Source organism: Anguilla anguilla, chromosome 3 (assembly GCF_013347855.1).
Source record: "Anguilla anguilla isolate fAngAng1 chromosome 3, fAngAng1.pri, whole genome shotgun sequence".
Taxonomy (NCBI): domain Eukaryota; kingdom Metazoa; phylum Chordata; class Actinopteri; order Anguilliformes; family Anguillidae; genus Anguilla; species Anguilla anguilla.
Window position 1 is genome coordinate 88,664 of NC_049203.1, and position 16,104 is coordinate 104,767.

At 44.8% G+C, this 16,104-nt stretch overlaps 1 protein-coding gene across 2 annotated transcripts; it reads left to right on the forward strand.

Annotated features, from left to right (window-relative positions):
• Positions 1 to 1,113: 1,113 nt before the first annotated feature.
• On the forward strand, positions 1,114 to 16,104 carry LOC118224239 (cysteine-rich and transmembrane domain-containing protein 1-like). Of its 2 annotated transcripts, none has more exons than XM_035411537.1 (3): positions 1,114 to 1,314; positions 9,288 to 9,567; positions 15,827 to 16,104. In XM_035411537.1, exons 2-3 carry the CDS (start codon positions 9,288 to 9,290, stop codon positions 15,928 to 15,930), a joined length of 384 nt encoding a protein of 127 aa, XP_035267428.1. In that variant the 5' UTR covers positions 1,114 to 1,314; the 3' UTR covers positions 15,931 to 16,104. The 2 variants fall into 2 exon arrangements, with proteins under 2 accessions (XP_035267428.1, XP_035267429.1); XM_035411538.1 differs by lacking the exon at positions 1,114 to 1,314 and adding an exon at positions 3,813 to 3,935.

The window sequence follows — 16,104 nt, forward strand, 5'->3', positions numbered from 1 at the left end:
ACAGTTGCTTCTGAAACTTGGCTGTGGTTCATTTTGAATTACATTCTATAGGGATTAATCAGTGACCTTTGTTTTCTCCTGATCATTCATGAGTAATTTAATCCACTCAATCACTAGTGAAACATTGGCCAATTGAACAGGGAGGTGGATGTAAGGTTTAGACCACCATCTTCTATTATAAACCAGGGTCTGCATATAGTTTAGGCAAACCACATCTGGAAATTCTGTACTCCTGAAATATATCTGAATTTTACACAGTGAGAAGTGAAGAGGCTGGTGTCAGCACAAGGCTGACTGGATTTACGCAGAGTTTTTATTTTTAGAGTGAATGTGGTTGAAAACCAACATTCATTTTTGTTTTTATTTAGGATTAACTAAAAACACAACATTGAAGCAGTGTTTATTTTTCCACTTACACTTACATTTAGGCATAGGCAGACATTCTTCTCCAGGGCAATTTGCATAAGTGCATACATACAGATTTAGGCAACAAATGGTGTTGATGTTAAAGGACCATTTCTTGTTTTGCAGTTTGTTGATATTGAAACTTCTAGAAGAGCTTTGCATTATTTTTTATATTACTGGATTTAACAGTGATTCCTTTTTATTAAATCAAATAAACAGTTGCTGCAAATGGCTGTTATAAGAAGTCTTAGCTGTGCCATTTAGCCTGGATCAAATCAGGATCTAAACAATGCTAACAACTGACGGCCAGCACAGCACATACCTGAACACAACATAGCTTCCAGACTATTTCAGTTAGCATTGTATAGGCAACTACTGTACTACTATACCACTGAGAAAGAATATGATTTTAAGTGTAATATTTAATACAAACGATCACAGAATAAAACAGCTCTAAACCGAAGACTGATGTGGAATATATGGTGACATTCAAATAAGGTTATTTCTCCAACCATTTCCTAGTTGGAGCTCTGTCGCGATAAGGACATTACGTAATTATAGCTGGTTAATATTTTACCAATGACGTAATACACAAAGAGGAGCTGGGGCAAATCAGGTGATTAAAAAGATGAAATTACAACGGATATGCGCTTTTTTTAACCAACGAAAAACGCATTCGTCTTGGATTGGTCCAGAGATTCACCGTTGAGTGTTGGTGAATATCCACTTTCACACAGAGTAACCCCCTGCGCCATAAATTTGATGCCGTCACGCTCGTCACGCACCCGGTTTCGTTGCGTGGTCGTTGAGGAAAAAAGCAGCTTGATGCGGTAAAAAAACTGGAAGAGATCGCCGAGTAACTGAGGAAACAAGAGCACCGTTTTACGAAAGAAACCTATTCCTGTTAAGGTACAGTTCACGTCCCTTATTACCCACATATTAATAGCAATAACAACGCATATGCTGCCGCTGGCAAGCGGTTTGTTAGATTACTCAAATACAGCGATTCGTCGAAATAAAATAGGCTAGACAGTAACACAACGCCTCTTAAAGGATGCATAATATTGGCTAACACCACCTGCCGTGTTCCTAACGCTCGATGTTTTATATTTACTAATCTTGCTTTTTCCAGGCTTACAGCTGCTGAAAGCTAGCAGCATAATATCTATATGCTGGCTGGCCGGCAGAGAGTGTTCAAGGAGTTTGTTATTTTCCTTTTGTAATTTAACGGTTGTCTAAGTAGCCTAACAATTCCTGGTTCCGACCATTATTCCGTAGTTAGGCGAGTCTTGTGTATCTAAGATGTTAACTGTGGTGTTGGAGAAATGCGCATGGGTGGGGAAATCTGCTGAAGGTGCATTTGCACCGGTCTTGCTGTTTATGTAGACTAGGAAAGGGCGAGAGTTTTGTTACAGGGTCGAGCTAATGCAGTCTATCTGTGCTTCGATCACTCATGACGCTGCGAAGTCTTCCGGCCCAGTACATGAACCTCGTCTTTCGGTTACAGTATCTAACGTTAAGTCTCTTTGGAGACTGAAGTCCAGATAAGTTACCGTTAGGTAACCAGTGCACTGGGATGCATGTTCGCAGTCAGCTGGAGTTCATAGTACTGCTGTGTAACTGTCAGAGTCATGTCTTCAAACCTAAGGGGCTGTACCGAGCTGTGCTAACACAGCTAGGTACAATGCACAAGTGTTTTGATCCCTTAGGGCACACCTTTCCCTAGTTAAGGTGTCCATGATGTGTTGAAATAATGATCTGTAGTGTGCGCGTAGAGCTTAAAGGTTTTCTATCATAAAATGTGGCGGAATTGAAAGGGATACTAGAGTTATATTAAGAATGATGGGTTAAAGTGACATACGGTGTATAAAGCGGAATCTGTTTTAAATTTTATTAAGAATTGTGATGTGTTATCTAAAGAAATATATTTAGTCGTCTATTCTACAGTATAGACCTACGCATTTCCGTTTTACTATCCGTCATTTTCAACTGTACAATAATGCGATTGTGATAGAGAAATTGAAGTCACGCCTTAAGGAAACTTTGAGGATGACGTTATGAGCTGAAACTAAGAGGTCAAGCGGTCACTGTCACTGTCCCGCCAAATGGTTCGACTGCTTTAAGAAAACATCAATTGCCCTTGTCTGAATTTTAAATATTCTTAGTTGGATTCCTTGAACTTCGAACCAAATTATAATTAGACAGTTTACACTATCTTTTCATATGTAATACAGGTTTAGCTTTGTCTTTTATACAGCCTATACATTGTGTTTTTGTAATCTAGGCCTGTATAATTTTCAGTTTAATTATCAAATTGACCATGTAAAGCACTTTAAGATTTGTTTCTGTAAATAAGGTGGTGTAAAAAAAAATGAATTGCAGAGTTTATTTTCTCTGACTGACAGATGCTCGGTTTAAGAAGGCAGATCCTTAATGCCGTAGATAAGAATTTATTCTTGGAGCATCCTAAACACACCGTCCAATTTATAGTCTGTATTTTTCAGACACTGTATTAGGAACTAACACTGGATACTGGTGTGAATTATGTGTAGTTATTCAGTTGTATTACGGTTGGAAGTGCCATACTTTGTCATTTAAGGTGATTTGCAAAAGGAGAACATGATGGTAAAAATATCTCCTGCTCCCTTGTGGTAGATCGCATGCAGCGGCACTATCATGTTTTCATTTATTGAAGTGTGGGAAGCTGTAGGTTGTACTTTTGTACAGCTGGGTTGAAATCTGGAGATAGATTACACTGCATTCTAATTTTGAAATGACATCACAGAGGAAAACTTGCACAGCGATGAGTTTATTTACTGGTCATTATCTGTGACGATACAATCAAGTTGTAGCCTAAGTGCTGGTTATGGAACTGGAGCAGAGGGGGCTGTGCTGGTTATGGAACTGGAGCAGAGGGCTCTGTGCTAGTTATGGAACTGGAGCAGAGGGGTCTGTGCTGGTTATGGAACTGGAGCAGAGGGGTCTGTGCTGGTTATGGAACTGGAGCAGAGGGGTCTGTGCTGGTTATGGAACTGAAGCAGAGGGGTCTGTGCTGGTTATGGAACTGGAGCAGAGGGGGCTGTGCTGGTTATGGAACTGGAGCAGAGGGGTCTGTGCTGGTTATGGAACTAGAGCAGAGGGGGCTGTGCTGGTTCTGGAACTGGAGCAGAGGGGTCTGTGCTGGTTATGGAACTGGAGCAGAGGGGGCTGTGCTGGTTCTGGAACTGGAGCAGAGGGGTCTGTGCTGGTTATGGAACTGGAGCAGAGGGGTCTGTGCTGGTTATGGAACTGGAGCAGAGGTGTCTGTGCTGGTTATGGAACTGGAGCAGAGGGGGGTGCTAATATTGAGGCTGAGGCTCCACCTCTTGGTTTGCTGCTGTAGGTCTTGTTGTTTTGTGCTGCTTTAAAGGGACAGCTCAGTAATGAGTTCTCCTGGGCCTGAAGTTGCATGAGTCACTCTACCACACCTTACAGTAGACAGGTGAGACTCACCGTCAGGTTAGCATCTACATCTCAGGACTTCCACACAGGTAAAATACTGATGGCTCTTTGTTTTTAAAATAGTAACTCTCGTACTTTTCAGGTCCCACTGCTTTACTTGCACCTTTTCTGACTAGCGTATTCGACCAACGGATGTTTTTTTATTACAGTGTACTGGTCACACAGTGGCCTTTTATATGAGCTCTAGAGTACTATGATGCATGTAAAAGCTGCTGGATACTAGTTAAGTGTGTACCGTGTGATGGTGGCATGTCTTTCGTGTTTTGCGTGTGTTACAGCTCCATGTGTTACAGCTCTGTGTGTTACAGCTGTGTGTGTTACAGCTCTGTGTGTTACAGCTCTATGTGTTACAGCTCTGTGTGTGTTACAGCTGTGCCTGTGTTACAGCTCTGTGTGTGCGACAGATCTGTGTGTTACAGCTCTGTGTGTGCGACAGATCTGTGTGTTACAGCTCTGTGTTTTACAGCTGTGTGTGTGTTACAGCTCTGTGTTTTACAGCTGTGTGTGTGTTATAGCTCTGTGGCTCTTGTGTGTGTTACAGCACTGTGTGTGTTACAATTCTATGTGCGTTACCGCTCTGTGTGTTACAGCACTGTGTGTTTTACAGCTGTGTGTGTTACAGCTCTCTTTGTGAGTTACAGCTGTGTGTGTGTTACAGCTCTGTGTGTGGAGCAGTGCATGCTCGCTGGGTGTTTGTGACGCAGAGAAGAATTTCACAGTCAGTTCGATGTCTGTGTTGTGGAAACAGTGCTGTATTCACAGGCCACTGGATCTGGGGGAGGTCCCATGGTCGCAACGGCGACCAATCAAAACCGATCTCTGTGTTACTGTCAGTGAAGTCTCCTCCCCAGCACTCTGGCCTCCGAGCGTCGGGAGGTGTCAGTACGAGATAAAGGACCTGATCAAAGCTGGACTGCACACAGGAAGTAGGCTAATCAATCACCAGTGATGGTTTCCTCCCGAAATATAAGATGACATCATATAGGAAGTACCCTGACATGTTACCCGTTGGTGCCCAGGTTAGGGTATTGGAGCTGTAAGGTTGCTGGTCAGAGCTGAATATATCTAAAATATTCATTATATAGCCTAGTTTGCAGGTAAACCAGTTTTATGTTTAGTAATGAACTTGAGTACATTATTAACAAACCTTGTCTGATCTTAAAAGTGTTTTTTCTTTTTTTTGCATCTACAGTGGCTAATCAGGAAGAAGATTGCCTGTACTGTATTAAGAGTAAATGGCGTATTTTATAGATGGCGTTCTCGCTAGCGAGTTGGCAGTTAACGTACAGAAACTCTGCAATAGTGTGCAAGCGAACACACTGCTAGCTTAGCTCACCATTCACATGTTGTCAGAAAGTATAAATGAAGCCGAGTCTGCATTATGTTAAGAATAATTATTCTTCTGCCTAGTTGGCTTTGCAGAGGTTAGGTCTGAATAGTGTTCACTGTGTGAACTAAACTGTGTTCTTGGCTAGAAATAGCTGTACAAAATAAGTATTGTACCTTACTGAACCTGTGTTTAGCAGTTGTCTATGACCATGAAATGCACTTTTTGTACGTCGCTTTGGATAAAAGCGTCTGCCAAATAAATGTAATGTAATGAATAAACGGGGGTGTCAGTGTAGGAAAGTGGGTTGGGAACTGAGCTTGTGACACCAAGGTTGTGTGTGCGTGCATGCGTGCGTGTGCGTGCGTGTCTTTACAGAGTGACCAGGTGTAGTTTTTGTTGCCCCTATTATGGGCTGGCATTGTATAAACAGGCCTATAGTATTGGCCCATAGTGCAGGTTTGGGAATCTTGTTGGGGCTGTCTGGGATAGGTGGTGTTTATAATGCTGACAGGAGATGTGTGACAAGTCAGTCTCCTGCTTCTGACAGAATGCTTTACAGCAGAATGCCACCAGTGACCAGGGGTTGGAAGTTTCTAACTGTGTTTGGAAAACTTTTAAAATACTGTCAGGAACCCTGTCAGATAAACCAAACAGTGGAAGTATCTGAGTGGTGAAGGAACGTGTTGTCTTACTCTGTGCTACTGGAACGGGATTAATTTAATGTTATCTCTGTTATCTGACTCCAAAAATAATGTTTTAACCTTTCCGCTGTGCTAACAGTTGTGCATAGGAGGAGACTGCAAGTGATCTGCCAGTAGTGTTTCCCTATATGGATCGCTATCTATCGTAGGTTGTAGACACTTACATGCCTCTGGGTTGTGTGGCCTGCATAAATTCAATTGTGTATCTTGCTCTAGTTCGAGTGTATAGTCGAGTGACAATGGGGTGCAAATATCCTTTATCCATTCTATGTGTATGTTAGGGTTAGGGTTAATATCCTGAGTTCTATGTGTATGTTAGGGTTAGGGTTAATATCCTGAGTTTTATGTGTATGTTAGGGTTAGGGTTAATATCCAGAGTTCTGTGTGTATGTTAGGGTTAGGGTTAATATCCTGAGTTCTGTGTGTATGTTAGGGTTAGGGTTAATATCCTGAGTTCTGTGTGTATGTTAGGGTTAGGGTTAATATCCTGAGTTCTGTGTGTATGTTAGGGTTAGGGTTAATATCCTGAGTTTTATGTGTATGTTAGGGTTAGGGTTAATATCCTGAGTTCTGTGTGTATGTTAGGGTTAGGGTTAATATCCTGAGTTCTGTGTGTATGTTAGGACCTTAAAACGTCTAGGTGTGCAGTGGTAACATTCAAAAAGGAATGCCAGGTCAAAGTGAATGCAGTTTATTTTACAGTATGTGCAATGATGATAGTAGACATTAGATGAGTCTACCCGAACCGTTGCACGCTTCTCCTTACAAAATAGCGTTCACTGACCATTTACTGAGTGTTCCCTGAACATTCACTGAACATTCCGTGAATGAATAGGTGTCAGGTGCATACCTGTGTGATTGTGAATGCTAAAATGTGAAGGTAAGAATCACTGTTAGCAGGAACTAGATGGGCAAAATAAGATAATTCACATGATTGCATAATGAGCTTAAGCTGTCACTGAGTAGCAAAAGGGGCGTGGCCTCTCACTTCTTGTTGCAGCGCAGCTGTACCCACCATTTTGTGATTAAAAACCATTTTGTGGTCGCCATGGTGAACAGCTACGCCATTTTCGTTTCCTCTAGTGTCCTGTCCCAGAAGTTGTTTAATTCACAGTCTGGTGAGTCTGCTGGGTTCTATCAGGTCCTGAGGTCCTTCATGTCCATTTAGCTTTATCAGGGACGTGCAAGCCTTCCTCTGGACCTGAGTCCACACGCCAGGCCTCCTTAAAATGGCCATGGCTATTTGCTCATTGTAATGTTATTCATTAACATGTTTTCCATCCTGGTGTGATAGCAAAGGGCATTACAGGCGTGGTCTGTCTCCACCAGCTTTTAACTTATGCATCATAATAACACCATCCCAGTGTGTTAATGAGCCCTATACATTTCCCCTGTAACACCATCCCAGTGTGTTAATGAGCCCTTTACATTTCCCCTGTAACACCATCCCAGTGTGTTAATGAGCCCTTTACATTTCCCCTGTAACTCCATCCCAGTGTGTTAATGAGCCCTATACATTTCCCCTGTAACACCATCCCAGTATGTTAATGAGCCCTTTACATTTCCCCTGTAACACCATCCCAGTGTGTTAATGAGCCCTTTACATTTCCCCTGTAACTCCATCCCAGTATGTTAATCAGCCTTTACATTTCCCCTGTAACACCATCCCAGTGTGTTAATGAGCCCTATACATTTCCCCTGTAACACCATCCCAGTGTGTTAATGAGCCCTATACATTTCCCCTGTAACACCATCCCAGTGTGTTAATGAGCCTTATACATTTCCCCTGTAACACCATCCCAGTGTGTTAATCAGCCTTTACATTTCCCCTGTAACACCATCCCAGTGCGGTTCTGCATAGCAGCATCCTGTCACTCAAATGTGCCTGGGATGTTAATTATTAACCGGGTTATCTTAACAGTAAAATCAGAGTTCATACTATAAATGATTATTTGGGCCTATATGTCTACATTGCCTTGGGGAGCATGCTCTAGTTAGCCTATGTCTAACAGTGGTACATACAGGTAATGGATCCAAAAAGCATTTGTGCTGGTTTTTGTTAATGTGTGTGTGTGTAAATTGTGCTTTATGCTGGTGTGTGTGTGTGTGTGTGTGTGTAAATCATTCTTTAGGCTGATGTGTGTGTGTGTGTGTAAATTGTGCTTTATGCCGATGTGTGTGTTTGTTTAAATCATGCTTTAGGCTGGTGTGTGTGTAAATTCTGTTTTATGCTGATGTGTGTGTGTGTGTGTGTGTGTGTTTAAATCATGCTTTAGGCTGATGTGTGTGTGTGTGTGTTTTTAAATCATGTTTTAGGCTGATGTGTGTGTGTGTGTGTGTGTGTATGTGTGTTTAAATCATGCTTTAGGCTGATGTGTGTGTGTGTGTGTGTAAATTCTATTTTATGCTGATGTGTGTGTGTGTGTAAATCATGTTTTAGGCTGATGTGTGTGTGTGTGTGTGTGTAAATTGTGCTTTATGCCGATGTGTGTGTTTGTTTAAATCATGCTTTAGGCTGGTGTGTGTGTAAATTCTGTTTTATGCTGATGTGTGTGTGTGTGTGTGTGTAAATCATGCTTTAGGCTGATGTGTGTGTGTGTGTGTTTTTAAATCATGCTTTAGGCTGATGTGTGTGTGTGTGTGTGTGTGTGTGTGTGTATGTGTGTTTAAATCATGCTTTAGGCTGATGTGTGTGTGTGTGTGTGTAAATTCTATTTTATGCTGATGTGTGTGTGTGTGTGTGTTTAAATCATGCTTTAGGCTGTTGTGTGTGTTTGTAAATTGTGTTTCATGCTGGTGTGTGTGTGTGTGTGTGTGTGTGTGTGTAAATGATGGTAAAAGCCCTACTGTGCTGGCCCTGCTGGTGGAGTGTGTTTCCACAGTGATTACACAGGTTTGTTCATTATTGATGAGGCTGAGTTTTCCTGCATTATTTCTGAATGGCAGCAGTAGCCTGAGAGTTGCTGGGTTCACAGGCAGCGCTCAGCCACATAAACGCCACGGAACCGGTGCTTATTGAGCCAGGAACATGAGCCATGTAAACCGGCTGCTGGACTGCGTTTATGTGGGAAAAGGGTTTTAGCCCGTCATGACAGTAAATGTCTCCAGAATAGTTGGTGTGTATAATATCTGTAGAATACATATATGAATAATATTGTGTGTGTGTCTGTGTGTGTGTGTGTGTGTGTGTGTGTGTGTGTGTGTGTGTGTCTGTGTCTGTGTCTGTGTCTGTGTCTGTGTCTGTGTCTGTGTCTGTGTCTGTGTCTGTGTCTGTGTCTGTGTCTGTGTCTGTGTCTGTGTCTGTGACTGTGTGTGTGCGCGTGTGCTTGTGTGTGTCCCTGTCTCTGTAGATGAATCCTGAACAGCCGCCTCCGTATCCGGGCCCTGGCCCCTCCGCTCCAGGATACCCCGCCCAAGGATACCCTGCCCAAGGATACCCCCCAAACATGGAGCAGCCCCACCCTGGAGCCTACCCCGCCTACCCCGCTTACCCCCAAGGGCCTGGGGGGCCCTACCCCGGTCCAGGACAGCCCCCCTACCAGGGGTACCCCGCGCCCCCGCAGCCACAGTTTGGCTGGCAGAACGGGCCGCCACCCGGACCCATGTATGCGGAGGCCCCCAAAAACACAGGTGAGAGGGGAAGGTAGGACTGCACCTGCTGCCAGAGCTCTGCAAGGTTACAGCACAGAATCTGCCTTAGAATCTCTGACCCTGACCCTGACCCTGGCCCTAACCCGGACCCTGACCCTAACCCTAACCCTAACCCTAACCCTAACCCTGACCCTGACCCTGAATCTAACCCTGATCCTAACCCTGACCCTGACCCTAACCCTGACTCTAACCCTAACCCAAATGCTAACCCTGACCCTGACCCTAACCCAAACCCTAGCCCTGACCCAAACCCTGACCCTGACCCAAACGCTAGCCCTGACCCTAACCCTGACCCTGACCCAAACCCTAACCCTGACCCTAACCCTGACCCAAACGCTAACCCTGACCCTGACCCTGACCCTGACCCTAACCCGAACCCTAACCCTGACCCTAACCCTGACCCAAACGCTAACCCTGACCCTAACCCTGACCCTGACCCAAACCCTAACCCTGACCCTAACCCTGACCCAAACGCTAACCCTGACCCTAACCCGAACCCTAACCCTGACCCTGACCCTAACCCTGACCCAAACGCTCCGTTTAGCACACGAGGCGTTCCCCTCTATATCCGGGTTCTTCCCAAGATTTATTCCCAGCGGGAGTTTTTCTCATCACTGCTTGAGTGTTTCCCCTCCTACTGGGGAGTTGGGGTTAGGGTTAGGGTTCAGCCTCGTCTGCTGGTTTTGGCAGGCTCAGATTCGGCCTCTCTCCGTCCCATTGTTCAGACCGTGTCTGTAGAGGGTGCTGCATGATTCGGGTGTTTGGAGTGACCGTGTCTGTAGAGGGTGCTGCATGATTAGGGTGTTTGGAGTGACCGTGTCTGTAGAGGGTGCTGCATGATTAGGGTGTTTGGAGTGACCGTGTCTGTAGAGGGTGCTGCATGATTAGGGTGTTTGGAGTGACCGTGTCTGTAGAGGGTGCTGCATGATTAGGGTGTTTGGAGTGACCGTGTCTGTAGAGGGTGCTGCATGATTAGGGTGTTTGGAGTGACCGTGTCTGTAGAGGGTGCTGCATGATTAGGGTGTTTGGAGTGACCGTGTCTGTAGAGGGTGCTGCATGATTAGGGTTTTTGGAGTGACTGTGTCTGTAGAGGGTGCTGCATGATTAGGGTGTTTGGAGTGACCGTGTCTGTAGAAGGTGCTGCATGATTAGGGTGTTTGGAGGGGGGTGCGGTCGCTCGCTCGCTGCTGTTTCTCCCCCTTGAGACAGCCACGTCGGACCGCAGCAGGAAGTATCGCATGTCAACGAGGTGCGAATAGAGGCCCCACACCGATGGCTGTCTCTGATTGGCTGAGCCCTGGCTGTGCTGAGAACAGGGCTTGAGCCCTGTGCGATCTGATAAATATAGTCAATGCTGAGTCATTCAGGTCTAACAGACTGCAGCGCTCTCATTGGCTGCAGGATAACTACATGCTGGTCTTAGCATTCTGACTCTGAAATTAGCCCCAGGCATTGCTATTTATTATAGGTTATATTATTAACTTAATTATGTAATTGTATTAGGCTATATTATTTAGATTCATGCATGAGGCCTTTTGGGTTTCTAACCTCAACTGCAGATTTATTATTCTGACTAATTCTGAATAATTTATTATTATTCTTTTTCACTGTCGTTTTGTATTGCATATGTTAACAAATACGGTTGTTTGTGTATTTGTTTTTAAACTGAAACTAAAAACTAAAGTTCTACAATTTCAGATTAGTATTCTTACTGTGCAGATTATGCTTATTTTGAATATCATGACCCATTTGTGAACAGTGGTGTGGTTGGGGACAGAACTTCCGTAGCTGCCATGGCACCTGAGAAAAGCCTCAGGATCCTCACAGAATGGGCAGGAGTAGGAATGGAGCCACAGAATGAGCAGGAGTAGGAATGGAGCCGCAGAATGGGCAGGAGTAGGAATAGAGCCACAGAATGAGCAGGAGTAGGAATGGAGTCGCAGAATGGGCAGGAGTAGGAATGGAGCCACAGAATGGGCAGGAGTAGGAATGGAGCCACGAGCCGCACTTTTATTCAGCCAATCCTATGAAGGTCTCTGAAGCAGGAGGGCTTTGCTGCCCTGGACACTGAGTGCTGCATTTCCTCATGCTTTGCAGTTTTCTTAGAGGTGTTGGAACAGGGTTGGCTGGGTGTCTGTGGTTCAGTACACTGCAGTTCTGACACTTTTGCTGGGTGTTGGTGACTCTTATTTGTGATTGGTTGGTTGGAAATGGGTTTCAGTAACACCCCTGATGCAAAATTGCAAATTCAGTGTTGCAGAAGCAATTGTTTAGGATGATTAATCTTCCATAGACCATCTGGCGATATGAAGGTGAACATAACGCTTCAGGGCTCATGGAAAGAATAAGCTTTCCTTTCCTTTTTTCCCTCTGTTGTGTGTTGGTGCGTGGTGTCAGAGTGAGTGTCGTCTGCGTAAAGACCGTAGCTTTGAATCCATGGTGTGGCTTTTTATTTTTTAAACAGCAGCATCAGATATTTGTGCTATTCCAGTTACTGTAGGTATGACATGTAAAATGAGGCATTGTAGAATTGTGTCACTGGAACCAAAATGCACAGTGCATTTTGTTAGCGTTAGGGTTAAGGTTGGGGTTAGTGTTAGGGTAGAGTTAGAATTGGGGTTAGCGCTAGGGTAGGGTTAGGATTGGGTTAGTGTTAGGGTAGAGTTAGAATTGGGGTTAGCGCTAGGGTAGGGTTAGGATTTGGGTTAGTGTTAGGGTAGGGTTAGGATTAGGGTTAGGATTGGGGTTAGGGTAGGGTTAGGGTTGGGTTAGTGTTAGGGTAGGGTTAGGGTTAGAACTGGGGTTAGGGTAGGGTTAGGACTGGGGTCAGGGTTAGGGTAGGGTTAGGATTGGGCTAGTGTTAGGGTAGGGTTAGGATTGGGTCAGGGTTAGGGTAGGGTTAGGATTGGGTCAGGGTTAGGGTAGGGTTAGGATTGAGGTCAGGGTTAGGGTAGTGTTAGGATTGGGGTCAGGGTTAGGGTAGTGTTAGGATTGGGTTAGCGTTAGGGTAGGGTTAGGATTGGGTCAGGGTTAGGGTAGGGTTAGGATTGAGGTCAGGGTTAGGGTAGTGTTAGGATTGGGGTCAGGGTTAGGGTAGTGTTAGGATTGGGTTAGCGTTAGGGTAGGGTTAGGATTGGGTCAGGGTTAGGGTAGGGTTAGGATTGGGGTCAGGGTTAGGGTAGGGTTAGGATTGGGGTTATTGGTCTCAGTAAAGGCTGTGTGTGGCGATGGGGGGATAGATGAGAGAAAGGACACTTCAGTCTCAGTAATAACCCTGAGTGACTGACAGACTGAGGGGGACAGACACACACACGCCCCCCCACATGCTCACTCACACACACAGTGACTGACAGACTGAGGGGGACAGGCTGGATGACCCGCGCCGTTTCTTTAAGTAACAGACCCTGGTATCGGCATGGTTACTGCTTACAGACGGGACTCATACCCCCCACCCCCCACGGGACAGGACTCATACCCCCCACGGGACAGAACTGATACCCTGCATCTCACTCATATGCAGCATTCTGAGGCTCATATTAGCTCTGATCTCAGCCTAAACTCCCCCATGGAGCCAGTAAGTCTCAGATACTCTGTGCTGAGAAATAACAGTAATATAGATAACAGCGCAGAACACTGCATGCGCCCTGTTCTGAATCATTCAGCCAATAAAAGCCTCTCAGCCAGCAGAATGAATCTGGGCTCAGCTGGGGAACCCGGCAGCCAACGCGCGCTGCTCCAAAGGTCGCTGCTTTTGTTCTGTGAGGAGCTGAGCAAATACGTAGAATATTTCCTTGTTTGTATTATTGGGAGTATTTTACAGGATAGAGGTGAACAGGCTAATGGCCACACCTCAGATCTGCTCAGCTTGGTGGCCTCGAAACGCTGAGCTGTGGGTCCTTCAGCACTGTGCTGTTATTCCTTCAGTATGGTGCCTTACTGTCTTATTCCTTCAGTATGGTGAAATGTGTTTTACTGGTTTTTTGTCCTGAATTATTTATTGTAATTTCTGTTTAGAGTGTGTGTTCTGCTGAGGTCAGATAAGTTTTCTCAGAATTAGAGGCTGAAATCTAATCTTATCTAATATAAGCTGCTGTTTGAATGGGAGGAGGCCATACCTGGGTGGAACAGCACAGGTGTGTGTGTGTGTGTGCGCGTGTGTGTGTGTGTGCTTGTGTGTCTGTGTGTGTGTGTGTCTGTGTGTGTGTATACACTCTGGTTGCTCCTGTGACCAGCACAGGGAATATGATCTAATTTTACTTCCTGGAAATGGCAGCACTCATCTATTTACAGAAAGAGAGGACAGGACACACACACACACGCACACACACACATATGCATGCGCACACACACGCACACACGCACACTCACATATATGCACACACGCACACACACACTCACATATATGCACATGCACACACACACACACACACACATATACATGCGCATATATGCACACACGCACGCACGCACACACACACTCACATATATGCATACACACGCATGTGCGCACACACACACATAGATGATGTGTGCAGGGAATCAGGTGTCTGAGTCACTCTGTGGAGTCTCTGGGTTCTGTTCTTTCTCACTTAGTTTATTGGAAGGGTCTCTCTGTCAGGAACACACTTGTGGCTCCATTGAGCTGTCAGAATCGCCGCGGTAACAGGACCCTTGGGGGCTGCTGAGAAATGTAACATGTGACTCATTTGTTTGATGGTTCTCTTCAGTAACCACAGGTAGGGCAGTCATTGTTCTGTGTGTGTGTGCGTGTGTCCGCGTGCGTGTGTGTATAGATAAGACGAAACACTCGAACAGGTGGCACTGGTGTGATGAACAAAACCCAGCTTTAGAGAAAAGACCTGGACACTAAATATTTATCTCCTCTCTCTCTCTCCCTTTTCCTCTGTCCCCCCCCCTCTCTCTCTCTCCCCCTCTGTCGCTCTCCCTCTGTCTCTCTCTCCCTCTGCCCCCTCTCACTCTCTCCCTCTGCCACCCTCACTCTCACCCTTTTCCTCTGTCTCTCTCTCTCCCTCTGTCCCTCTCCCTCTCCCCCTCTCTTTCTCTCTCAGTTCAATTCAATTCAGTTTGCTTTATTGGCATGAAATACATACAGTAAATATTGCCAAAGCATTATATAAAAAAACAGACACACAAATTCAGGAATTCCAAATATAAAGAGAAAAGAGAGAAAAAAAGCAATAGACTATTTACACTAGGATTTAGTTAACTGTATTTATTTTTACAAGTTGAACAGGTAACACATTGTACCTTTTATCTGGGTAGTTTCTCACACTGTCCCTCAGGTTGTGACAGGCTGAAACATATTCTGCTGCCGGTGGGGCTGTTGACCCTTCTCCCAGAACTATTTTCAGCTTTTCTGTGTTTGTCAGGGAAGGAAATGATTTTATAATTTTAGAAAATTTGTTGAAATATGTTTTCCTTATTTCAGAATATTTTTCACAGTCTAGGAGGAAGTGCATCTCTGTCTCCACCTCTCCTGTCTTACGGTGACCACATAAACATTCCTCTTTGGGCAACCATGACTTTTTATCTCTCCCTTTTGCAATTGTTAAGGTGTGGTCACTGAGCCTGTACTTGGTCAGGATCTGTCTCTGCTTCGTATCTCTGACAGAGAAGAGATATTCTGCCTGTGTGTATTCTCTGTTTAGGGCCCGATAGCAATTCAGTTTATTTTGGAATTTGGTACTGGTCTTCCAATGTTCCAAATAAATGGTTTGATTTGTTTTATAGTTAACTCTAACTGGCGATTGTGAAGCAGTGCTGATCTGAAGCTGGTTTGTGTTAGTACTGGTTAGTTTAGATAGGTTCAGAACCAGCTGACTGAGGGGATACTTTCCTGGGCTTACCTCTTGGGTTTTTAGAGCCTAATATTGTACTGAATTTTCCGGGCTAGATTTTAGATGCTCGATAAAATTAAGTGGCCTTTTTGGATTTGAATAAGAATTGGATATCTGCCTAATTCAGCCCTGCATGCATTATTTTGAGTATTTCTGTGTACCTGTAAGATATTTGTAAAAAAATTCTGCATGCAAAATTTCAGCTGGATGTTTTTCCCATCTAGTGTAGTCTTGCTGACTGAGTGGACCCCGTATTTCACTTGCATATAGCACAATTGGCTGGATAACGCTATCAAATATTTTTGTGGGAATATTTATTTTATGGAATCTTCTTTTGATTGCATAAAAAATCTCTCTCTCTCTCTCTCTCTCTCTCTCAGTGTACGTTGTTGAGGAGAGGAGGCGTGATGACGTGGGGGACTCCTGCCTGACTGCCTGCATGACTGCGCTCTGTTGCTGTTGCCTTTGGGACATGCTGACCTAACACCCCTGACCCCTGACCCCTGACCCTGAACACCTCAGCAAACCCAGTCTTGGAGTGGAGTGGGGGGGTTTCAGGAGGAGCGAAAGTCGGAATTATGTGGAACTGCTGATTTAAGGATTAAAGGCACCGCAGGTCTCCACCCCACCCCCCCTGCCCCCGCTAGCCCCACCCCAC

Coding starts and splice junctions, on each gene's coding strand:
- LOC118224239 (XM_035411537.1), top strand. CDS start 9,288: ATGAATCCTGAACAGCCGCCTCCGTATCCGGGCCCTGGCCCCTCCGCT. Junction 9,568..15,826: donor GGAGGCCCCCAAAAACACAG/GTGAGAGGGGAA, acceptor TCTCTCTCTCAG/TGTACGTTGTTGAGGAGAGG.